The following is a 26,767-nucleotide window of genomic DNA, read 5'->3' as shown; positions in this document are numbered from 1 at the left end:
GAATGAGAGATTCTAACTTCCATTAAAAACTTGATAAATTTATAGTTACTTTTTATTTGGGAGAAGGAAATAAGTTGTGTGATTCCACCCATTTTCCCAGAAAACAAAAATTTCTCTCATATAATTCTAACTTTCTTCTTGAAAAGCACAATATTTTTATTTGATATTTTTATAGGTTTCAGACTTAGTAATAATATTGAATCATGAGAGAGCAGTAGAAGCTTTTGCCAAAGGAGGCAATCTTACCCTTGGAGGAAATCTTACTGTGGCAATTGGACCTCTGGGGAGGTGAGTAAAATCCTTTTCTAATGTTAAGTCAAATTAAATACAAGAAGACAGTTTCTAAAGCTGCTTAAGCATTCATAAGGTTTTCTTTGATATAAATGGATAAACTGTACGGCCTGTCTGTTGGCTTGAATATATTGTTTTGTCATGTCTCTTCAGTCTGTTATTGTCGCCTTTTTTTATATAAAGGCATCATTGGCAGAAGCAACCTGTTCTGAGGTTTGCTCTCCCTTTAATGTCTGCTCTTTCCTCTGAGCAAATTAGATGGAAATAAAATGAAACTTTTGCAAGAGACTATTGAAGGATGGTCTCAAAGAGTATAGGTGATACAGTGTCTGAATTATTATTTTCACTGAGCACACAATTTTCACTGGGTACTTGCTTCCTGTCACATCAATCTAACTGATAGTAATTAAAAAATACACCAAGAATTACTTCTAAAGCTTAAATGCATAAGGCTAGCTCAGTGTGAAGGATCATAGAAAATTTAATTAGCAAGGAATCCAAGAAGATCTGTAGTCTAGTCTCCTTCTCTAAATGAAGTCAGCTGTGAGATCAAACAAACTTGCCCAAGGTTTTATACCAGTTAGGTCTTACAAACCTCCAAAGATGGAGATTGCACAACTTCTCTGGGGAACCTACTCCACTCCTTGGTTGTTCTCAGGATAAAAAAAATTATGCCTTATGTCCTGTCAAAAAACGTCTTTTGTTTCAGTTTAAATCTATTATATCTTGTCATTCCAGTTTGCATTGCAGTAAAGAGCCTGGTTTCATCTTGTTGACAACTTCCTCATAGGTATTGGAAGACTGCTGTTAGGTGTCCTCAATCCTAAAGAAACCCAGTTTCCCTCATCCTCTTCTCATGTTACATTTGCGTCCTTATGTTTTTATTCTTATGATGAAGCTTTTGCTGACATTTGTCAGCTCTACAAAAAATAAATTAATAAAAATAGAGGATACAATGAATTCCTGTTCCATAGACAAAGATAGATTGTAGATGTGGGGAGAGTAGTGAATGTCATCTGTCTTCACGTTGAGAAGTTGAGACATTAGGGTTTAGATGGGAATCTAGCAAATGGGTGAGAAAACAGACCATTAGACTCAAAGAATAGTGATAAATGATTCATGCTTTACCTGGTCTACATGGTTATTTGCAGTTCCTCAGGAATCTACTCAGGGGTCTCATTCATTTCATTTCTTTTATTTTCTAAGTATAGGGGGGGAGGAGACTCTTCAGGTTTGTGGAAGACTCCAAACCAGGTGCAGTCAATACACTTCAGGACAGGGCTGTCACTCAGAGGGTTCCAGACAGTGGAAAGATCCAACAGGAAACTTTGTGAAATTAAACATGAACAAATGTGAAGTTCTGCCCTTGGATTGGATTAACCCTCTGCTATGATACAGGCTGGGGCCTCATGGGCTGAGTAGCTGCTCTGGTGAAGATGCCTGTGGAGCAGCACGGGTTCCCTGTGCGTCAGCGGAGCATCCTGACCACAAGGGCACTAACAGCAAAGCGGACTGTGTCAGCAGAAGGGGACAGAAAGGGTACTGTGAGTGTCCCCTTGACACCTTCAGGCTGAACCCAGAATGTTGACTCCAGCTTCAGTCCCGTCACACAAGATGTGACTGAACTTGTGTGTGTCCAGTGCAGTGCAACAAGGATGACCACGTATCGGGTGTATGTGAATCCTGAGGTCAGCATGAGAGTAGGACTTGTTTGGCATGGGATAGGGAAGGGTTCAGAGCACCTAACAGGCTGTGTTCCCAAGAGCAGGTGACTCAGATCCAGCTCTTTACTGAGGTGCCTGGCAGGAGAACAAAAGAGGGAAGTTATAATTGAAACATGCAAGGTCCTGGCTAGGTATTAGTGGGGGAAAAAGTCACTGTGAATATAATTAAGCATGAAAACAGGTTGCTCAGAGTATCGGTGGAATCTACATACTTGATGGTTTTCAAAAACTAGTTGGACAAAGTCCTGAGCAACTTGATTTTAATTTTATGTTATACTTGTTTTGAGCAGGAGGTTGGAATAACTGACCTGCAGTAGATCATTCAGACTTAAAATACGTGATACTGTGTAGGACAAAGTCTACTGAGTAATCTTTCAACTCCACTGAGCTCTAATAAGGCCTTAGTTAAAGTATTTTGTGCATGGAAAAATCAAGAGGGTTTTTTTTGTCGCTTTAGCAAACACATCAAACATAATAATGCGTTTAAAACCATGATCTGTGAAGAACAACTGAAGAGCTGATTAAAGAAGGGAAGACTGAGGTGTGTTAATGCCTCCAAATGCATAAATGTCAGCAAGGAAGAGGAAAGGAATAAAGTAGTTCTTTCTGTCCATGGCAGACAGGCTACAAATAAAATTAAATTGCAGTAAGAAAGTTTTCTTGAAGGCTGAGAAAAAACTTTGAGTAGTAATAAATTTATTTTGCAGAATTTATATTACTTACAAAACTACTTAGAAAATTCTGAGCTGTATATTTTTATTCATCTTCTGAAATCCTCATGGTTAGAGTTCTGACTTCTGATGCAAGAGTGCTCTAATGTAGAGCGTTTTCAGGGTGACTTTGTCATGTACTTCAGTGGGAGTGTTACCACACAAGAATATCTTGTCCGAGATGAGAACTGAAAATGGATTTCAGATCCGATGAAGTAATGACTTCTGAGCCAGTTCAACAGAGTACTTAAGAACAGAGAAATGTTAAATTCTCGCTGACTTCTGTGAATTCTTTCAAATTACTTTTGACAACTGGTAGAATTAGAATAAGACAACAATTGCTGTTCCTGTTGTCATATTGAAGAACAGCAAGCAAAACTTCTTTTCTTTCTAGAAACTTAGAAGGGGATGTTTCTCTGAGAAGCTCCGCTGCTGTCTATACGTACTGCAAATCTCGAGGGCTGTTTGCAGGAGTGTCTCTGGAAGGAACTTGTTTAATTGAAAGGAAAGAAACTAATCGCAAGTAAGTGCTCCTCAAATTTAGATGGTTCAACATTAGTGACAAAGGCAACGAGATTCAATAGTTCAATTGGGGGAATGTTTTGAGAATATTATGTGCTGAGTGTAGGATTTCTTGAGAGCTATAAATATCTTTAATTTAGATAACGTGAAAAGGATGTTGAGAAGATGCCAAATGCTTAAGGGGTTTGTGTATTGTAAAAGGTAGCTACAAAATAATTTACCTTCTTATATGACAAATACATTGCTTAAAGCCACTTAAAAATGGTTTAGAGCCTTGCTCAGTGTTGAACCTGGCAAGATCTTTACGTAGTTTTGCTTCCTCTGTGCAGCCTGTTAAGGCTTGAAATCCAAAGCACCTTTGAGAGCATGGAGACACCTGAAGCAGAGCACATACTGCAGATGCTAATATTTCAACCAAACTCTGAAAATCAAGATTAATAGCTACTATGTATGTGTTGCATTGTATGCGTTCTGTTTATGAACACTTTGATTCTGCTAATATCAGCAAAGACTAGTAGTGGCTTAATGACAGTGTGTCAGTAATTTTCAGCTTTGTTCGTAAAATTCTAGTTTTACTGTTTTATTGCATCCTTAAGGAATTTACTACATTGTTGAGGAGTGTTTTGCAATGTTTTGTAAAAGTGGAGTGCTGATTTTCCGGTCGGTATGTCACTTTCAACTGCTATAGTTAATGTATGCAAAATAGCATAACAAAATACTACTAGTGAGAAATATTGTGAAATAACATAGACATTCAAGTTTGCTGTAATTTATCATTCAAAATTTGTAGTGTTGAACTACTACTGTCATTTCTCAATAGATGATCCATGTGAGGAATGTAGTGGGGGGAGCATTTGCACCAAATGAAGTTATCTAGACTTCTATGAAGTTATCGACTAAATGAAGTTACCTAAATGTGATAGTGATGAAATACCTGGTATCTTTTCTTTTATTTTCAGGTTTTATGGACAGGATATTCGTGCTAGTTCAATCTTATTTGGTGATGTGCCTTTTCCTCCTCAAGCAGATGATCTTTATGAAACGCTGGCATCCTTTACTGAAGTATATGAAAACGAAGAGCAAAGAGGAAAAGCTGTAAGGGAACAAAGGGTTTGTCTTTTTTCCATATAGGCTTTTTTTTTTTCCCTGTTATTGAACTCTATAGTTGGCTGTAATGATAATGTTGTAGTCTCTGTGGCATTCCTAAGATCTCTAATTGGATGCTTACAAATGTAACATATAACAGAAACTTCGCTTAACATGATCATGATAGCCTTTTCTGGATGAAGATGTTGCCAGTTTTGCTTTGTATGTGCTAAACTGTGTTTGTCCTTGTTTGTAGATAACCAAATCTGAGTTTTGATTAGAAAAGTGCATTCAAGTATTCTTAATCAAATTAACATGTAAATAATGAGCATACTAGATTTGATTTGATTACTCTGCATTTCTTGTGCTTTTTCAGTCTCCTATTCAAGTTTAGAATAATCATAAAGATAAATATAATGCCAAAACTACAGAGGATTATTCTTTCTGCAGATGTTCCTGAAGTCCATCTTGTACTTTCATCTTTGTTATCTTCATAGTGAATTATCCTACAGTTCTGCATAAATAATAATTTTATATATTCCTTCATACAATTTCAATGCAAAAAGAGTAATTTTCAGTGATACTTGACTTACCTGTACACTTCGAAGCAATACTATGTTTCTTGGTGTGATACAATGTAAAAATTTGTATGTTTTAGGTAAATGATCCCCCTGCTAGACCATCGTCGAGACCAGAGCCACATAAACCCTCTGTTAGGCCAACACCACCAGGTTAGAAGATCTTTTGAGAAAAATTAATTTATTTCTTTATATTAAAATAGAATATTGAAACTGATGAACATGATGCTGTTCTTGCATTAATAGCTGTCTATATATACACACATATTTTTATTATTCTTCCTTGGACAAACACGGGTTGAAATTGAGTTCCACGTGTGAGAAAGGATAGAATTTGTGCTTTGGTTTTTTTCTTCACCTTTTGGTGAGTGCATTAATCTCTTTTCTAATGACAGTGTGAAAATTTATTTAGCAAATATCTGTAACAGGCCTTTGCTATCTGACAGTTTTGCTGTAGAAATACTATTTGTGTAGTTATAAAAATATATAATAGCTCAAAGGGAGCATTAATGTTTATTGCACACATAAAAGCTCCTTTAGCACAATGAACCTTCTTAGCAATAAGAATATTCCTATTGAAAGCGTCTGGCTTATAGAAGACTAAGTTCTCTTCTAGTTTGTTGTTACCATGAATGGATGGATGAAGACCTAGTATGTGAGCAGGGGATGCAGAGTTTTGGCTCCACAATTAGTTACTTGCTGAAGTTTTCTCATCAGAAATGAGACTTTTTACTGCAGTTCTTGTTATTTTGCTGTATTTCTCTGGACAAGGGTATGAAGCTCATTCTTTGTTTCTTTCACCAGTACTGCACCTTAACTTCAATCATTTTCAAACTATTTTTCAAACTATTTTTCAAACTATTAAATATATTTTTCAAACTACATTTTTCAAACTATTAAACATATATTTGAAAAGTAGTATGCAAAATATAACAGTATGTTTTGGCTTATCATGTAACTTTCTATTAAATCTCTTACAGCCAAAAAGAATTCAAACAAGCTTTATCCTGAGCTTCCCAATGATTATGGCTCTGTGGGTAAGTACTGAGCTTATGCCTTTTTTATTAATTTAATCCTGTTTTATTAATAATCCGAGAAATCTTGCAGGTAATGTGGAATCATCTAACATCTGTGCATGGGTATTTTTCTGTGTTAATCATGTGTTAAAATAAGATTCCTTTGTTTTTTCTCTCATGAAAATGTATTATAAAAGTGATTCTTATTCCCTGGCTTTACATTCAGTCAAAGATGAGTGGTATGTTCTTTTTTTGAATAGCAGAAGCTTTATTTATTCAGCGTGCTTGAAAAGAGCACTGAAAGTAGTAAAACAGTGTTTTACTTCTCAAACTAATTGAAGTAAAAAAAGAAAGCTCATGTAACAAGCTTGTCCTTATGATAACTCCTGTTTTAATTTAAAAAGTATCTGCACAGGGCATATCTAATTACATGGCATAAACATAGATTTCCATTTCAGCTTTACCCCTTCCTGTTTTTTGTTTCCCCTCCCTCCCCGAATTCAGATAACCTTGAACTCTGTTCAGTGTTCTACACTGACTCTCTTTGGAGCTTAAAGACAAGAACAGGCAATTTGAGATTTAGCTCTAATTAATAGAGAACCTGATTCTGTAGCGTTCACAGCATAACTCTGGGACATCAACATCAAGACTCAAACTAAACTCAACATCAAGAAACTTAAGGCCTTTGTTAGGAACATGTTAGGATCAAGTGGCTGTGTTCTTTTAGCTTCCATAGTGTGCTTTCCCATCAAAGTGTGTCTTTTCTTTCACAGGGAAAAGATTGTTAGCCATTTTAACATCTGCAAAATTAATTATTTTTCTCATAAGTTACATTGCTTATTTGATAAAATGTCTTGGTCTCTGCTAGGATCAAAACCAAGACTGAGGTGTTACATATATATGTTCATTTTTGTATAATATTTTTGTGTATAAGTATGAGCATATATTTGGATACATGCATACATTTTATCACATGCACAATTTGAAAATATAACAAAAGATATCTTTATTTTTAAAAGTTGAATTCAAATGAAGCTTGATAATTCATCACAGTAAAAGTCTAAATCAGGCTGAGTGCCATGATTCAACTTACACTATTTAAATTCTGTTGTCTCAAACAGAAACTCGTAATGTCCGGAAACAGCCTCACTCGTAAATGGATTTTTCATAGCTTGGCTCATGCAATTAGAGATTTTCACAAAAAAATGTAAGATAAGTTATGTGTGGGTGCTTGACATTTCCAGAAATACACAAGAGAGCAAGATGAGGTAGGATCATTTGTAAATGACACTTCCTGAAAGAAATGTCTAATGATAAATCGTCGCTTACCTTACAGATTTACAATGGGATATTTTGCTTTGCACTGGAGTTTTTATTTCCATAAAAACACTTCTTGTACTGTCCACATCCATAGAAGTACTCTGTGTAGTTGCTCTTTTCCAATAAAAGTTTCAAGTCAATTCTCTTGCATATTTTCTGGCACTTTTTTCTTTTTTTTCATGCTTATATGCATGTGGATGAGATGCTAAGAGTTACAGGTGTTTTCTCATCAATGACAGAGTTCGTCCTTGTTCGTCCTTGGGTTGTGGCAGAGAAGCAACATTAAGGTTCCTATCATTTTAGATTTCAGCTGATTGGAGAGAGCTACCAGGCATCTAAAACTTGCACTAACCAATCCTTATTGCAGGATAAGTTGCTGCCACTAATGTTGTACAATGATCGGGGAAAAAAAAAAATTCATATTCAAATATTGATTGAGAAAGTTATTCTTTACACATAGTCCCTATAGGGGTAGGTTTGGGTATTTGGTAACAAGCCTGAGTTGCCATCAGCAAACAGTTAACATTATTTTCATTTTTTTGTTACAGGTTTTTGATTTTGCAGTTATAAAAGTAGCAGGAGAGTTGAAATGTTGATTCTTTTCATTAGTGGAAGAAAGGCAAGACTTGTAGATGAAACATTTTTAATTATATTTTATGTAGACTTGAATTATCAAGATGAGAAATGTAATATAACCCATTTCAAGCACAAGTAAAATGTAAAATGAAAAACATGTTTTTCTAAACTGATATTGTGATACTTGACTCAGATGCAACTAGAGCTTTTTTATATAACAGAGTAGTACTTAAGGTAATGCATTTAATTCTAAAATGATAATCACTAACATTTTAATATTTTCCAGAAACTTGGAAATAACACTTTTTTTTTTTTAAAGATAGAAAGATCTTTTACAATTCTTAAAGTAGCTCATACTGTTAATGTGATTCTGTGTAATGTAAAGGACTTGGGCACACTGACATCTGTAAGTAGCAGTCTTCCAGTACCAATTGCTTTCGGAAGTAACCAGGGCTACATCAGAAAATCAGGAAGAAAAAAAAAGTCATTCTGACTATTTGCCTCTTTACCTTGTAGACAAAGCTGTACCAAAATAGTGTGTCATGTCAAGTCAAGCAGTCAGCAAGCAAAATTAAGGCCAGTTAATACTGAAGGAATGATCCCACAGGTTCCATTTTTGGGCATGTCCCTGGAAGCATTATACATGCTATAGGAAATGTGACACATATCTAGATTTCTGGATTTATTGAAAATGAAGTTTTCAGCAAGATATTGGGAGCATGAAATTCCTACAGTAGTGAAGTTTTTTTGGAGACTGTTCAGATAAAGAAATTGTATTTACCTGCAAGTGTGATAGCCCATGCCTCCTCCCCTACTTCTCACTAAAACTGGGCATTTTTATCTTAATTTTTGTACTTGTCACCACACAAAATTATATATACAACCATTATGTCATATATAAAAGGACTGATTCTCTACAAATCTGTTCTGCTGCATCACTAATCTAAATGACCTACAGCTCTTTAAAAGCCTGTTTGAGCATTGTAATCTCATGATAAAAGTTTATTTTACTAGAACATGTCTTCAGATGCCTTAGATTGATAGCTTGTCAAACTAGAATGATACCTAATCCTAGATCTTAGTTTTCCAGAGTGTTTTCTGATTATTTTTTGTTTGGAGTTTTGCAACAGAGCAGCAAGCAACTAAAACTGCAGACTAAATGGTTCCTGACTGTTATCCTAACAAATTGCTGTACAGTTCTGGAAGCACTTTAGTGATGTGCTTTCTCAGCTCAACTGGTAGCAGCAGTAAATAGCCATCTGCTAACAAAAATACCCTTCCAGATTTGTCTCATTTGTAAACTCTTAAGGGTTGGGTTACAGTGAACGATTGGGATAACTGAATCATTAATGGACAATTGGCTTGGGGTCAGGAGTCAGATTATCAGACAGACTGCAGAGCCTGTTACTACTATGATCTTTTCAGGAGGACTGTGATTGTAAAACTAGATGTTGAATGGCTTTAAGGCATTCAATATATGTTTCTGACTAGTAATTTTGTCATGCAGTTTTCTTAAGAAATGTGTAAGAATTTATAAAGGCAAAGTGTTCAGATTTTTTTATTTCTCCAAGAAACAGTCTTTCTTACTTTCCATAAGTATTTTAACCTAATATTTTTAAATTAATTTTATTCGAGAGAAAATGTGTTCCCTCTTCTGATTCTTTTGACTTCTGATTTGAATAAAGTTATCTAGCCGTAGACATGAAATTCTTAAGACTGTTAGGCAAAAAACATCATTACAGATATACTCAGTTTGAGCAAACGTTGAAGGAATACCTTTTTTTTTTTTTTTTACCTGAAACTTTACATCTGAGGATACTATGAAAAGATTAATGGTTCCTCCTTGCATCATTAAACACGTATTTGTATTCTTGCATAGCATATGTTTGTATTCTTAAATACTAAAAGAGGTGCTATATGGATCAGCCTACTGATGATGATGAGATAGGCAGAAATTTGCAACCTTATAAAGAAGCTGACAAATCTGCTTCTTTCATCGATTGCATGAGTAATATCTAGCCTCATTATTAAAAATTCATACTTTATCATATGAATTTGTCTGCAGCTTTTGGACATTGATGGTTCTTATGGTTTTCTTCACCGGATTGGAGAGCCCTGCCTTACCTCTCCCATTGCCTTTGGGGCACAAAGGGGATGCCCCCTTCCTTGCCAACTTAAGTATTGTTTGTAATCAAAATCACCTCTTGGTCTTTCTCAATCTTTGTTGTGATTACTAAACAGATGGAGCTCCTTAAGAACTGCATCAGTCATTTCCTCTTAAAATAATGATTTTAATGATCATGAATTCTGAGATGTGAACTCCCTGAGATCAGTGTGATTTGGGCTCCGTAGAAAAACACTGTGAATTTGGACCAAATTCCACTTCTTACGCAGTTTTACTACTCCTCATTAGAACAGTTCAGACAATATGAACTCCTTCTGACCAAGCAGTGCCAGAGGTTTATGGTAAACTCAGCTTATGCTAATAAATCCTTCTCAGAGAAGCTGCTTTCCATGTTCTCAGAGAATCAGGCCAGACCCAATTCTTGATAAGTTTGGAGGTGCAAGAATGCCTTCTGTGATCTTGATATTTCTTTCAATAATCTCTTGACTGCCAGATGGTTCAGGACATATATGAAAATTTGTTTGCTGTTGAGAACTCCAAGGAATGTTTTCATGCCTCCAAATGCTTTTAAGCCTCCTTAAAGTTTCCTTGGCAAGATACATTTAGGGGCTTTATGTGCAGTTTTTTATTATGATAGTATGATGTTCTCTGGCCAGTTACAAAAATTGGTGCTCACTATGTCAACAAAATTAAATTGACTCTAAGTTCAGAGAGGCTGCTTCAGAGGTGTAAAGCTTTAATAAAATAAAATAATAAAATACAAACCTTTCAATTTTGTAGCACTCTGAGGGTAGTAGCGTTTTTTTTCTCTCTCTTGCAACCTCACCTTCTGTTCAGTTATTGTACTCACATGCCTATTCTGCAGTTCAGTTTTCATCTCACTTATGGTCCTGCTATTTTTAGAATTACTACTTTGGAGGATTATCTCCATCAAGCTCAGAAAGAAGACAAAATATAATGTGCAACTTTGACACTGCTCTATTTTTCTCTGCATTAGTAATTAAGTGAACTTGGTTAAAATCAGTGCAGTGAAATAATGGAATTTTTAGACTGACTTTCTGAAAGCTTCACTTTCTCAGTGTGCTGCAACTTTAACATTGGCATGTTCTATTAAGAATGTACTGAAGCAATCATTTTATTTTTCTGAGGTTCTTTTATCTTTAATATAGCCAGACTAGTAATATTTTAGAACAACTCATCTTTAACTAGAAATCTAGCATATAGCTATTTATATCAATTATTTAGTTCCACATTTAGAAATGCTATGGACAAAAAAAAATTAAGAGCTAACTAACTGTCTACATTATAAGAGAAGTTGAAGTGTGCCCAAATCTTTCTGGTTCATGATCTACTCGTGATTTGAACATTTTTGTTGCAATTTCAGCTAAATACCAGAGTAGCAAAGCAGAAGTATTTCATCATTATGGAGCCAAAATAAAAAAAATCAGACTGTGGTTTTGAGTTCACTTTCTTCTCTATAATGTCTGACATTTTGCTTTTCCTTTGTTCTCAGAAAGCATATCTATGCTTAAAGTCTGTCTCCTAGCATTTAGAGTGGTTGTGTTGTTCTCTGTTTTTTGTTGTTCCTTTCTGTTCTGGATCAAGACACTTCAAAATGATAGCATCATTGTGCAGGTTCATTTGCCAGCTTGAATCCTGGTAAACATGAATAGAAACTTTTTACTAGACAGGAAGATTGTAATATTTTTTGTACCACACTATCTACAAAGATTTGAAAGAGAGAAAAAATGAAAACTTGTCCTTTTCAAGAATGAAGGAAGATTCTATGGTTAGTAATGAGGGGGAAAATGCAGGGTTTTTTTGAACTGGAAATTGAATAATCTGTGGAAACATGATTTGTTTCTATTCATGTCATAAAGACCGGATGATGTTTCTGAAATGCTTGTCCTGACTCATCTGCATGTGCATGAGCCTGTCCACTTTTTAATTTCTCTTCTTTAAGGTGGTTAGGAGAACTTTGAAGTAAATAGAATAAGCTGCTTGACCTGATTACTGGTGGAAGAATCCAGTCTTTGAACCACACTTCATTTCCGTGATTCATCTGTGTTGTTTTAACTGGTGTCTTCATGTTGAAGTGGAGCAAACATTTTTGGATTGTGAATGAAAGATTTTAATTTTTGTAAATATTTGAAAATGAATAGGATAAATAATTAGAATAATGTATTCTGATAAAATCAGTTTTGCATATTCTTTTAGACACTGTAGATGTGTGCTAGGTGTTTGGAACTGAAAACAAATCACCTTTAACTCTCCAGTTCATGAATTCTTCCTTTTTCAAGACAAATATATATCCTATATATAGAATCAAATAGAATTATTTCACACTGGAAAGAAGAACCAAGCTTGTAATAATCTGATCCTTCTATACGATAATTTGTGGAGGAATGCTAGCAGATTATAAACTGTAAAAGCAATAAGGCAGCTCAGTGTGACTAACAGATACTTGTTGTAGAAGATCTTTGGACAGAGAGATAATATATTGTATCTGTCATAAGCCTTCATGACATTGTCTACAAATTTAGTAAATAGTAAGAAGTCAATATCCCGGAAAGTACTTATTTTTTTAAGAGTTTTAGCTAAGCTTGGTCTATTTTTGTGGGTTTCATGGCAAGGCTCGCAACATGTTTATATTTAGTTACCGGAATGCTAAAACATCCATCTGGTGGTCCCCTCCGTATTAATTTTCTTGCTATTATGAGCTCTGTCCTAATACTAACCCAAACCAGGAAATCCCAGGAAATTGTTTTTGAGACTATTTTTATTTCTGATTCACTTTTACTAGGATTGTACTATTACTATTATGAATGTAATGAGTCATATAATCAAGCTGCTTATGGCTTATGTTTGGCAAGCTGAGAAGGAAATATGTAGCATGCGGGACTTCACTGGTCATACTCAAACAAATAACAGCATGTAATCAGCTAACTCAAAATACAATAAGGCACACAGAGATTGAGGTCAGATGTACTAGGATGAAATAGGGGTCCTTTTGAATGTGTGTATGCACTGACAGATAACCATTTTACTGAATAGGAACCTACTGGCTTGGAGAACAATACTTTTTTAAAAAATGACATGGAATAATAATTATGAAAATTGAAATTGTAGGAAAAATCTCAGGCCAGCCTATGCTTATCTTTTTTTAGGAGTAAAGCTGTGTTGAGGTGATATTTCTGATTCACAGCAACTAAAATGATGTGACTGATGTTCAGCTGGAAGGGTGTCTGAGATTCAAGGCTGGTTGTACTGAAATCGAGAGAGCATCGTTTGTCGAGTGCAAGAATTTGTTGTAGATAGGAGGTTATAACAAAGCTGAAAGTATAGTATAGCTAGAAATTTAACAGAACTGAAAATGTATATACACATCAGAGCCTCACAGTTGAATCAGGAGTATACAAGACATACATGTTGCAGCCCTTTACTTGAAGGCCACCCTTCTAGTTTTCCCTGCAGTCTTGGGGTCACCAGGGTGACCTCCTACTTGCGGTGGATCCTCAGGTCTACCCACCAGCTCATGGTGGGTCTGGGTCAGAGTCCATAACAAACTGTATGTGCCTTAGTTTCTTTCATACCCAGTGAGGACAACACTAGCCCCATGGCCATAGCCAGGCCGCAGGCTCCAGCCAGGCCCATCAGCAGTGACCTCCCACCCAGCAGGTAGCCACGTGCCCAGCAGCCGGTGGCTGTGTGGGCAGTGTCCATGTCCACGATGTGGGGCTGCGGTGTTGCTTCTCCTCTGCCTGGGTTGTCACTGTTGGGGTCCTCAGAGGCGGCGCCCCGGGCTGCAGCCACCCCACAGTGGTGGCTCTGGCCTTGGGGCTCGTCAGCTCGTGGGGAGCACCCCAGAGCGACAGCCTCTACGTGATGCGTGGTGAGAAAGTTGTTGCACAGCTGTGTGCTGCATTTAATAATATTGTCTTTCTGTTTTGTCCAGATAGTAAGTTTCAGTTGCTTTTCTATTTATCTAGGAAAGCTATTGGGAGAATGGGAGCTTTTACTTCATTAGTAGTAATGAAAGGTAACAGGATTTTAAGTGCATTTATGAAGTGATATATACAGGATTTCCCTCCAAGCTACTGCTAACTGCCCGGTACTGAAAACTGACATTGAATAAAGAAATGGAGAAGATTTTGCAGTAGTAATAGGCAGATGGGGGAAAACTGTGCATATCTATCTTAATAGCAGGGAATAGAAATCTCTGTACATTTCAAAATTACATTTTTGGGAACACCTTGTCTTCTACCCCTTTACTTCCCCTCACCCTTTTTATCCTTGGTAGGAAGCAGAAAAAGGAGGGAAATCCTGAATGTCTGTTCCTAGAAGGGTAGTGAGTGAACTACTTTATATTGGTGCTAACACTGTGGTAGTACTTCTCTTTCTTTGGGAATTGATTAGTGTTTAACGTAATGAAATGGTCATCTGCAACAACTATACTTCTTCCATAAGCAGAAAAATTAACAGTGCCATGGTTCCTCGAGAAGGGAGATGTTCCTTATCCCCAAGGAAGCACAGGAGGCACCTGAGGGTACCACGTCAGCATCTGCTCTGCTAGTTCGGAGCTGTATGGTGCTGATCAGCCAGCTGGACGTTGCTGATTGAAATGAGGTCACTCGTGTTTTGTGGAAAGACTCTCACTTCCTGAAGAGTAAACAGCAGGCCTGGGAAAAATAAATGAATATGGCAAACAGCTCTGCTAGCAGTGTTCTGATAAAGTGCCTCTCTTTTAACAGAAGGTATAGTTTCAGCAAACTTGTCCTACACATTCACTGTGGAGGTCTGATACAGACTTGTACAGACCTGATTTAGTTTCTACTATCTTGGATTATATATTTATTTTCTCTTTCTCATTACATTTTTTTTTTCTGGTTTTTTTTCCTTTCAAAATTAGGCAGCTTTCACATGCTGTTTTTGCCAGTTTGTGTCTTTAGGAAACTCAACTGAAAACAGCCTCTCCTTTTATGGAAGGGAAGCCGTGTACTATCAAGTTTTTTATTTCACCAGAAGACTTGCACACTGTTTATCCCAAGCTTCTCAGGGCTGCATACACACATTCTTAGCAGACCCTGAAAGGCAATAGAAGAAAATAAAAAACAGAAAACTATCTGTAAATTAGGAACAAATATAAAGGGGAGAACTCAGCCTGCATAATTTCCCCTGTTGGGGATCACACTCTGCATCTTTTTTCTCCTTCCCCACCAACTAGCTATTTGTCAAATGTTACATAAGGATAAGGGAGAATTTGGAGATTAATGGGACAGCTGAGAATAAGGCAGCAGAGAAAGTTTGTGTTTCCTCCTCCTGAAGCTGCGTGTTGTTATTTGTAAAGTTTACGTTAACCAGTTTGAGCTGTAGTTTCTGCAGTTTGTGCTGTTTCTAGCTCTTACTGAAGTTGGGCTGTGATTAGTTAGCCATCTGCCATTCTTCTACTGGTTTTCACCAATATTAAATGGTACAAGTTTGTACCAATGGTTACTGTAAGTGGGAATGCAGTTGTTTGGGTCAGGAGGTGACAGAAGAAGGGTATTCCTCCAGGGAAGGGTATGCATAAAGTTCCTTTTTAAGCTATAAGGAGAACCCTTGGAATTAGGTAGAGTAGTTAAGGGCTATTGTGGTGATGGTTCAATAATGTAAAAGCAATGAAAGTAAGTAATTGTGTAATAAGTGTATCTAGCATACCTCAGAGCACCCTCTGAGCCCCTTAACCCAATTTAAATTAATAAGAGTAATTTATGTATTACATAGATACACAACTGTGTTATCATGAGATGAGTACATTTCATATTAAAAATAGGTAATAGATTTTGTCCAGCTATTTCTAATGAAAGCTATCCTTGAATCTTTCATTTTTTAATGGCTTGAAACTTCTTTCTGAGACTTATTTTTTTGTCTTTGTTTATTCTTACCAAGATGAAATCAGTTTAGTCTTACCCTTTCATGTTTCCTAGCTAAAATACCTTTTCTGCTTTATTTGTTTGTCTGAAAGTTGTAATCTTTTTCATCTGAGTTTTATCCTGTGAAGCTAATCTTTGAACCTTTGCAAAAACAGTTTTTCTGTTCCTGAGTATCCTGCTCCTTATGCAGTTTGAACTTTAGTGATGAGGTTTGTCAGCAGTAGTTCAGATGAAGGCTTGTACAATAATATTATTTTATATATTTCCATATGAGATACTGCTTTGCCTCATATAATTTTATTATTTTAACCACTGTTTTATAACCACTCCAGAAACTCACACTCCATGGCAGTTTGATTTTTTTTTTCAGTGTTTTATAGAGCATTACTGTAGTTACTATGCAGTACTATATAGAATAAAATTGGGCTTACCACTTTTTTTGAGGATGGAAATTGTTTTCCAGTCTGGGATAAAAGTGAGGGTTTATGTCAAATGAACTAGTTCATGCACTAATACCATATTAGCAGAATTTTCTAATCAGACTGTAAAAAGACTTGAGAAGCAAATCACAGATGAGGGACCTGCCCATCAGGGTTGTTTATGTGACCATTTCATCTTGAAGGAAAATTTAAATGCTTTTTGAAAAGGCAGAAAAATCCAGAAAATAATCAACAGCAGCTCTTGTTGTGGAATTGACTGTTACAAGCAGGATGGATTTTTTTTCTTTTTTTTTCAATTTTTTTTCTAAACACCAAATACATCCACAGATGCTTGACAAAAAAAGACACTTCTTTAATGCAAAAGCTGAGTGTGCTGAAACAAAGATAGAACACATTCCATCAGCAGATGAAGATGATGAGCCAGCATGTTCCTCAGGAGGCCTGAAACTGAAAACCAGTGAAATGTTTCATACTGAATGAGCTTAATTTGTTCAGTAGCTTAAACTTGAAATTTACTCAGGTCTGCTTCAGCCACCAGTAAAACTACTGGTTTTGTTTGTCAAACGTGACTTTGTTTAGTAGTGACACAAGTTGGTGATGCAGAAGTTGCTTTGAAGTGGTCTATTTACAGCTTATTTGGAATGGGTCACAAATACTTGAGTTTTTTTTCTCTCTTTTGTGAGTTAACAGAAAGAGAGTGTATTTTACTCTGCTGTATATATACAAATTGGCATCTGTTTTTGAATTACTATCTCTTCGTGCTCTGGATAAAACTGAGTGTACCTTGATGCACATCGTATGTGCCTAACTTTGTTCTGTCTTCCACATCCATTTCTAAAGCTGGACGAATTTTTCTATCCACCCCTTCTTTGTTAACGGGGAACATATTAAGGTATTCGAAAAATCAGACTGACAGTTTTGTAGAAGGGCACTGAAAGCCTGAACAAAGTATCACCTTTAAGTAGTACAAAAAGTACAATTCTGGAGCTATTTCAGAAAATAGGCCCTGCTGAGAGGGCTCCCATGTAGGTGGGAGATGAAGGGACTAATGCCAAGCAATTTGGTTTTGTGCTCCCTGCTAGTACTGTGATGGACATTGAGTGCTGTGAGGTATCATGCAGTACAGTTCCCAAGATGATATATCTTTGCTATAATCCAAACTACCTCAAGTCTACAGCCGACTTGAGGCAGACATAAGGTCCCCTGGATACAAGATGAGGATTTTGGCCATAAAAGACTTTTTTGTCTTTTACAAGACAAAAATTCTACAAACAAGTGGTTGTAGAGCAGATGAGAATATACTAGCTGTGCCTCATCCTCCGTCTTCAGAGCAGATCTGCAGAGCTGATGGCACAGAAGCATTTGTGCAGAAAGCTTTTGTGTAGACGTTGTAGGGTACCGCTTTTCTGCAGTGGGAGTGAACCCATTCTTGTCCCAGAAATACGTGCAGGTCAACTCTACAAAACAAGTAAAACTAACACTTTGCATATTTTTGTTTGTTTGTTTCTTCAGTTATGAAGAAGGCTTTCAATATTGAATGAACTTTGAGAATTTTGAGCTTTTATATGGAATTAGAACACCACTAGGATTTTTGTTTACTTACCCAAAACATGTCAGAGCTAATTAGTAAAACAACAGCTAAGACTGGAGATTTTATTTTGTTCTGAGAGTCATTTAATGAATAACATGGCTCCTGATCTTTAGTCAGATGAACATTATTAGAGATAAATTGGATCAATGATGGCATATGACATATTTCAAGTATTTGTACTGAAAGATTTGTATGTATATCTGATTATAGCAGATTAGTACCTGAGAATATAAAATGTCAAATCTACCGTGCATATTTAGGCCTTCTCAAACATCTGTTCATTGTTTTCTGCATGCTGAGGGTTTTTGAGGAGAGTGTTGCAAAGGGAAAGGAAAAAAAAACCTTTTAAGGAAATGGGCCATTGGAAGTGAATAGGGCAAAAGATTCCTGATCTCCAACACCTGGCTCAGATCTTCATCCTGAATAATATTCAGGATGCTTGGGTTATAATTTGCTCAGAAATATGTAAACCAGCAATTAAAATTGTGTATATGTCTATTTTGCTTTAGAGAGTCATCTAAAACTCTAATTTTAGTTTAGAGAATGAAAGATGTGATCTGTGTAAAGGGAAAATAAAGCGCATCCAGTAAACTATGCCTTATTCTCTAGGATGCTTTTGTTCCAAAAAATACACGAAATAAGATATTATGTTTTTCTAATATAGCATGTGGTGATAATAATATTCTGGGTCTTGTTTGCATTTCAGGAACCAAATAAACTGTTTTTGTTTTTGTTTTTTTTAATAGAGAAATTACATAATGTATGCAAGAAGTTTTTAAGTTTAAGGGAATACTCAAACTGATCATCATATCACCTGCAAGCAATATATCTACTTCAATTATTAGTAGACCTTTGCTAAATATTATTATTCTGTATAAAACTGAAGATAAGGTTATAAGTGGACCCCCTGTAAAGAGCTGTGTCCTCCTACATGTAGCTGAAGCCATGAGCTTTGTCTATGCTGATAAATTAAATACTACCAGGGAATATTACTGGGCACTGCAACTTTCTTATTTGTTCCCCTAGGTTGTTAGCAAGTTCCTGGTGTCACTTTGACCAGGGCAATAGAGTTGACTCTCAACTGATTCCTCAGGAAGTCTGGAGGTTAGCGAGTGCCAGAGATCATTCCCAATAGGCAATTTGAGTAAAGCTACAATGCTTTGGAGGCAGCGTTTAATAGCATGAACAGGGCTGTGTTACTTGGCCTTAGGGACAGAGATTCAAATGTGGTACTGCTTCATATATGGTAAATATAACTTTTATTTCCAAGTTTCTATCAACCTGTTCATAACGACGTATTAAAACTTGCATTCCATTCTCCCTTAACCTAATGGTCACGTTAATTGTGATCTTTTGTTTTCTTTGGGAATATTTGTCTGCTCTGCATTGCCTTCCATTGTTGGGCTAGCTGTGTAATTGCCTTTATATCTGTACTTTCTGTGTGTTTCTGAGAAAGCTTCCTTGTCAGTCCCCTCAGTTTCCTCTTAAATGTTTGCCAGCTTACTATCATTGGTCTTTTTTCATTTTCCACAGATAACTCATTACTGTTTTGTTCCAGATCCATCTCTTTCTGTCTTACTCTAGTACTTCTCTGTTTATTTTTAGGTTGAGCTATTAGTGAGTTATCCAAGTAGTTTTTAATATAACCAGAAACTGACTGTTGCTGATCACTGCAGACCATGTGTCATCTTCAAGTTAATTTTTTTCTGAAGTTCTCACCTTCTGAGCAATGTTGCAAGTCCAATAGATTTTTCTCACAATACCATTTCAGAGAGACAACCATTGCATTCAGTGTGCACTTTTGTCCAGGCTTTTGTCGTCTTATGATTCAATTATTTCAACATCCTTCTTTCTGACCTTTACAAATTTGATATTCTTTTACTCTCATCTAGCTTCAGCTCTGGCTTCAAAGTTAATTTCCTACCTCATCACCTACCTATATTATTCTCCATCACATTCCTCTACTAAACTCTCCCTTTCCAATTGAATCAGGACATTTAGCTACTCACTCCTGGTTTTTAGCACCTCTCCATACTTTATACCTTATACTCAATCAGTACCTGAATGCAGCTTACACCACTATCTAGATGTTCAAGTGCTGTTATGTTTTCTCATCATTTGATAAAATATGAAATAACCTTGCATAGAACTAGATATTTCTTGGCTTTTGCGGGTTTAGCTCAATAATGTGCTTAAGGAAACAAATTAACTGTGAATTTTCTCTTTTAGTCTAATAATATGTAGGTTCATAGACCTATGTTAGAATAAAGTGTTAAAGTGCCTTTTTTCCCCCATCTTTGATCACAGAGGAAGTAGAGAGTGATATCTCTACATGTGACATTATGTGGTTATTAGTGATATCTGAAAGTTGTCAGAAAGTTGTCAAAAGATGAGTCTCATCCTAAAGGAATATATTTTTTTACTATATGTAGAAAAGTTGTATTGAAATAACTGCAAACATATTTCAAAACCACTTAACCATTACCAAATTTGATGCAAAAATATCATAATGAATCCTTTTTTCTTCTACCCTCCTCCCCCAAACTTAGGATTTGCCTTAAGCAAACAGACCTCCATCCTTCCTCTTAGGTAACTGTCCTGTCCAAATCCTTTCCAGTCCAAGAAGTACATTGCAAGCAATGGTGTCAGCTTTTACGTTAGAGTTAAGTGTTCATCATGGAGCCTCGTTCACCATAAAAGCAAGCTTTTGAACCCAAATTACATCCTGGTTTTGCAGACATTGCAGGAACTAACTGTACACCTGCAACTTAGTCTCTTCCGAACTCTAAACAAGGTCTTAATTGTATTTAAATGAGCCTGACTGACTTGAGATTGTAAGATGTTCCACCTGCATCAAGCAATAATCTCTGCATTCCCATGTGGATATTACTGGACCTCGTAGCTGTTGAGAGCATCCAAAAAAATAAGACTCCAGGACTCTTAAAAATAGGGATGTCACACCACTTTCAATGTCAGGCTCCATCACTGTGTGCATTTCCAGTGGAAAGTGTTTTGTTTCCCTTTCTCTGTCTTCTTTCTATATAAAAAGCAGTCTTCATGGTCAATGTGAAAATATATTACTATACTAGAAAAAAAATGTTGGTCATAACTCATAATATATTTTGGGTAGTGGTGTTATAGAAGGGTTCAACTCATATGACATTTAATCTGAAAACTTGTTTGGGTCCTTATGAACTTAGTCATGACAGAAGAATCTCTATATTAGCGATAAATTGTGTGCAGATGTTACAGGAATTAAAATAAACATAGCTCTTAGAGTTAAGGCTCAAGATTGTAGATATTTAACTCTACTATTAACTGGATTTTCAGTTATATTCAGAAGCTTATGCCTTGCTCACAATAAACTATTTCCTATTTTATATCTATTCTAGCCCCATAGGATTTGTAGGCTATGGCAAAATTTTTTTTTGTCTACTGCTTTGATGAAACCTAATCATTCTCGTAAACTCAGATTTATCTATAGCTTGCGTGATACTAAGACTGTTTAAAACCATTTATAATTGTGGCCTTATGCCATGTGGTGTCCTGAACCATACCCAAACCTTTCAGGTTATTTTCAATTCAAAAAGAACCAAAAAATCTCTTTACAAGTTTCAGTTGTCATCTTATTGTTGTGTTAGAGTGAATTTAATGGTTTGCTTCTTAGCCAGGAATTAACCATAAGTTATTTCTATATCTTCAGGTCTCATCATAGTCCAATGCTGATGGATACTTCAGATTTTTAGTTCCATAGTTCCCACTGCCTGAGCCTTAACCCTAATCCAAAACTTATTCTTGTCATTACTGGTGACCCAGATGTCCTCATAATTTACTACCTGCTCTTTCCTTTGCCCTCGCCCTGCCACCAACGTTATAATGTATGGCATGGTGGATAGAGCAGAAAATGTTTCTCCAGTTTTTGCAGTTTCTATGCAAAAACTATCCAAAATACATCTTGTGAGGCTTAATGTCTCAAAATATGAAGGAGAGAGCAACATTAAAAAAAACTGACTCGTTTAAACACCTGTTAATATTGAATCTAGAAATTACGTGGCTTTGTTTGCTAACTGGATCCTCTACCCAAAGTCTAATTCTATCCTTAAAACTAACTTTGATTATAATCCAGAAACTCATATCCACCTCAGAATGAATCATAATTCATGTGTTGTTTTTATTCCCTCCTGCACCTGGCCTGCAAAGAGCCAACAGTAACTCTCTTAATTAATCTCTGTAATAAGCCCGATGGCTTGGTGAATACAACAAATCACCTTCAGTCACCTGCATAAAAAAACAGAAGCTTTTTCCTCATCTTCGGGCACTGCATGTTTTTCAGTTTTGCCCATTACCTCTTGTCCTGTGACTAGGCCCCACTGAAAAACCTGTCCCCATCCTCTTTGCATCCTCCTTGAGGATCCATCCCTTGAGATATTTGTATGTACTCATAAGATCCCCAATGCCAGGGGCAAAGAGGAGCCTATACTGACCCACAGGCTGTTCCTCCCCAGGGGCAGGACTCTGCACCTGCCTTTATTGAACCTTCATGAGGTTTCCGTGAGGACCTTCCCAAACTCCAGAACTCAATTACCTATATGACTAAATTGTTACCCTGGGATGACTGACTTGTTTAGCGCTTTCCCAGGTAGTTTACGGATGCAGTCGGGGAGTCTAGAACCACTTTGTAATTTGAATATGGCTCTCCTGTCTGGGTGGTGAGAGTTTACTAGTACGTAGACAACTAATCTATCCCCATGGACCTCAAAGTCAAAAAAAGGCTCTGACGCTATTCAGTCTGTTAGCATAAATGTATCCACTGTACCTGTTCTATAGCAACTTGCTGGAGAATAGTTTTATTCTGTTATAGATGCAGAGTAGCTAATGATATTTTTCTCTATATATTTACTGTGGAGCTGGTACTCTGGTTAATACTACATCATTAATCTGCAACAGTAATCTTAAGCAAAACATTCAAAGCAGAATGGTATGAAAAGATGAATAAAAATGAAAGAGTGTATTGCTCAGAGCAGCTAGTTAACCTGCATACACCATTCCTGTGCTTATTAGAATATTGAATATGTATGCTGGCTGCTGCACTAATAGATCTGCAACCAAAATTTCTGTATTTCTGTATTGACCACTGTGTTAGCAGAGGTGTGCTGTGTGTGTATTCAAATCTCGTTAATTAAGGATTTTCTACAGTGTAATTTGTTTTCATCCCAATATGCATACTCATAAATGTCAATGATCTCGGGATTCTATGCTCTGTGTAGCACTGTAGCACCATCTTGTGAGCTGCAAATGTGGTTTCAAGATAGGCCTTCCACGATCTTCAAGTGTGACCATCACAATTTTGTTTACAACAAATGTTTTAAATTTTGATATTATTACAGTGCTTATAAAAAAAGTCATGGTTTCTCATCCGTAGTATACTACATATAACATGATATAGTATAACATGTATCCACCCCAGTTTATGTGCAGCTGAACTGGGAAGCAGATGAAATACCTTCCCTTCGTACGGTATATGACAGATTACAAACAGGTACATTCCACCAAGGTAGCATAGGATGCTGCTATACAGAGACCATAAATATGTTTTTTTTACTTAGTCTGTGCTAGTAAAGCACAGAGATCGGAGTTTTGGTGAGAAATAAAATTAAAATGTAATATGAGAAAGAGTTACTAGGCAAAATTAAATATGAATTATTATGAAATAGGTGAGAGAGTAGTAGAGTCAGAAATGCTTTGAAATGCTGGGTAGGAAGTGGGGCAGGGACTCAAAAGTAGCATTCATAATCACAGCCATTTGAGTGCTTTGAGGTTTCTGCACATCTGGAAAGACATTTGATCCTCCAGAAGAGGAACAAAATGTGGGAAGGCAAATGCATGAAACAACCTTGTTCTCAGGGCAGGGCAAACAACAGGTAGAGATGTGTTTGTAGTGCCCCACCTGCAGTCCTACATGTTCATATCTCACATTTACTTTTGTTTCACCTTTTTGTACTTTCATTTGTATCTAGTTTCTCTTCATTTTTCTTCCTACTTCTGTTTTGCCAGTTTGAGTATCCTGAGCAGTTCATGTAAGAGCAATTACTGTATATCTCTTAAGTTCAGTCATGGAGGAGGTAATTGCTGCTTAATGGCCATCGCTAGGAATCCAGCTTACTAAGGTGTGATGTCAGTTCTGTCACTGCAATTAGAAGAAACTTTGACTATTCATTTCCCATATTAGCATGTTTTCTTTGTGTCATCAATCATCTTATTTTTCCATATTAACATGATTTGGGCACTTAGAAATACTTAGTATCTGTAATTCTGCATGTTCTTCTAGCTGCATTCAGATGACTGAAACACATATAATGAAGAAAAACATGAGAAATGATTTGCACTGTCTCTACCAGAACAATCTGAGGCATGCAGAGAAAACTGCTGATCTTTATTTTCAGAAGAATGCTACTAGATCAAACTTAACCAAAAATGTGGTGAAAGACATGATTTTTCTGTCTGCACTTTATTCACTGACATAAATTACTTTAGTACATTTGTCCCTGATCTTCACCATTGTATAAGAAAATATCCTTGTATTTAATAACTTAGGGTACATGAAGGTCAGTAATTTTTTTTTTTTTTTTAATTTCAGGTAATTCTTGGAACAGTCCAGTGGAAGTGACAGCACTTTATTCATTCGAAGGACAGCAACCAGGTGACTTGTCTTTCAAAGCTGGAGACAAAATCACAGTCACAACCAAAACAAATTCCCAGTTTGATTGGTGGGAAGGAACAATAGGAGGTCAAACTGGCATCTTTCCAGCCAATTATGTTGCCATAAGTAATGACTAAATTTGTATAGAATAAAATGTTGAAGCAATAATATACACAAAAATATATTTTAGCTTTTCATACACAGAAATATATTTTAGCTTTTCAGATTTATCAAAATGAGATTCCTGATCAAGACTATTCCACCACAAAACTGAAATACGTTAACAGACATTCACTTTACTCTAAATTTCTTTCTTAAATAAACATTAGATATGTGATAATTTATGATGAAGATTTATTTATGAATAGGTTGCCCAAAAATAATATTCCAATTTGTGTCTACTTTCAGCTCTCTCCTGGTATATTTATTTGGAGGAAAAAATATAAGCAATTTAAAATTAGACATATTGGGGAAATTTTGGGGGTTTTTTGAGGTTTTTTTTTGGTTAGGTTATAATGTATGTTCTCTTCTGTAATAAACTCAAATCGGCATCAAACTGTGTGAGAGTTGATTTTTTTTTTTATTTTTGCTAAATGTACCGGGTTGTTTTTTTCACATGTATGGTAAAAAAAATTACCTTCATACTTGCTTTAAAAATCACTTTAAGCATTTTACTTTTTCATAGTAAATACTTAGTAAATGCTAGGTCTTCAGTATTTTTTCTTGTCAAACATACAAAGATTTTTTAAAAAAACAAGTCTAGAAGTCTGTAGCAGTTAAGCAGTTCAGCTTCTTTAAGAGATTGTTTTCTACTGCCCTCATAATTGAAGAATTTAAGCACTTTTGAAAATTTGTTTAATCAAGGGCATGATCAATACCTGCCAGATAATATATAGGCTTGTGATGTGCCTTGGTTCCTGAAAGAATTTATTCTGCAGCCAGGAAACAAGCCTGATAAAACTGTTTCACAGATAAACAACTCTCCTACTCCTTCCTATATAAGGGTTTTTGGGGTTTTTTTTACTGTTTAGTCTTAAGGAAACAGTAACCTTAGCTTAAAAAAAAGAAAAAATACTGGTAGTGGGATAGAGAAAAACATTTCTGGAGAAAATACACTGAAGTAATAATGTGCAGCACTTGCATACCTTGTAATTTACAGGGTTCAACTTAATTGAGTATAAGTCGACTTCACTGCAGAGAGGCAGTCATGGACTCGAAAGCTGATGTGACACACTGCTTCAGCAGAGTTGAGACTTTGAGACCCAGTTCCGTTTCTTTTTCAAGTGTTGGATGCCCTATACATAATTAGTACCAAGATTATAATTATGCTCTTCAGTTTGGACTCGTCTCCACTTGAAAGTCTGTTTTGTTTAGTCATTGTTAAGTCCTTGTCCTAAAAGTGCATGAGTATCTCATAAAAAGATAGTATAGATGACCCTTCCAGCAGCCAAGTTGCAATTATACTATTTACAGTTGTAAACTGGGCAGACTTTTTCCTTTTATCACATGTTGTTTGGCTCTTAATTTACCCATCTGAATGACAAGACTTAAGTCTAGGATAGAGAAAAACTTAGCATTATTAGAAAGTCATTCATTTCCACTCAATAGCAAAACTTTCTGGAGATCTCTCAGACTGGACTGTGTGTTTTTGACAAACAAAACTAAAAATGAGACAGAGGAGTTTGAAAACACAGGCAAGTATGTTTACCAACTTTAAAAGAAAATCCTTCAGATTCTGTTTCATAGACAACATAGCAATTTGCAGTCTGTCTTTAGAAAGAACCCCCCCCCCAAAAGATGTAGGTTGCTTGCCTGTGTTTCCATCAGAAGATTTTGTAACCATTTGAAGGAAAAAAGTTCTATAAGCCTATATAGCTGCAGTGAAAGTATTAATATATATCTTTTGAATAACTTGTAACATCCATCACTTTGAGGTAAGAAAGCAAATTTTGTGTGTGCATATCTTCCATGGGCTATATCTGTTACTAAGCAAAGAAACACTGATTCATCCAATATCAAGGCTCAGTGAATAGGAATAGTAATATATTGTTAACATCACAGACCCAGAGGCTGGATATGCTACATATTCTTAAAGAATCACTCTCGTATTTATTATATCCTGTTGCTTCAGTTTAGTTATGCTGTACAAGCTTAAGAATCCACTAGCAGGTATGTG

The 26,767-nt window shown here is 36.1% G+C and overlaps 1 protein-coding gene across 1 annotated transcript in view; it reads left to right on the top strand.

Annotated features, from left to right (window-relative positions):
* Positions 1 to 25,049, top strand: part of SH3YL1 (SH3 and SYLF domain containing 1) — a 40,730-nt gene extending 15,681 nt beyond the window's left edge. The window contains exons 5-10 of the mRNA XM_026044689.1: positions 176 to 288; positions 3,120 to 3,248; positions 4,207 to 4,342; positions 4,992 to 5,064; positions 5,892 to 5,948; positions 24,529 to 25,049. Of these exons, the coding sequence (XP_025900474.1) occupies positions 176 to 288; positions 3,120 to 3,248; positions 4,207 to 4,342; positions 4,992 to 5,064; positions 5,892 to 5,948; positions 24,529 to 24,728 (708 nt within the window). The 3' untranslated portion in view covers positions 24,729 to 25,049. The remainder of the gene's footprint in view (positions 1 to 175; positions 289 to 3,119; positions 3,249 to 4,206; positions 4,343 to 4,991; positions 5,065 to 5,891; positions 5,949 to 24,528) is intronic.
* The last annotated feature ends 1,718 nt before the right edge of the window (positions 25,050 to 26,767 follow it).

The sequence above is a fragment of the Nothoprocta perdicaria genome, unplaced genomic scaffold (genome assembly GCF_003342845.1).
Source record: "Nothoprocta perdicaria isolate Ctin4 unplaced genomic scaffold, notPer1 scaffold_378, whole genome shotgun sequence".
In the NCBI taxonomy this organism is placed as follows: Eukaryota; Metazoa; Chordata; class Aves; order Tinamiformes; family Tinamidae; genus Nothoprocta; species Nothoprocta perdicaria.
Note: the sequence above shows the minus strand (reverse complement) of the source record. Positions and strands in the feature narration are given on the sequence as shown.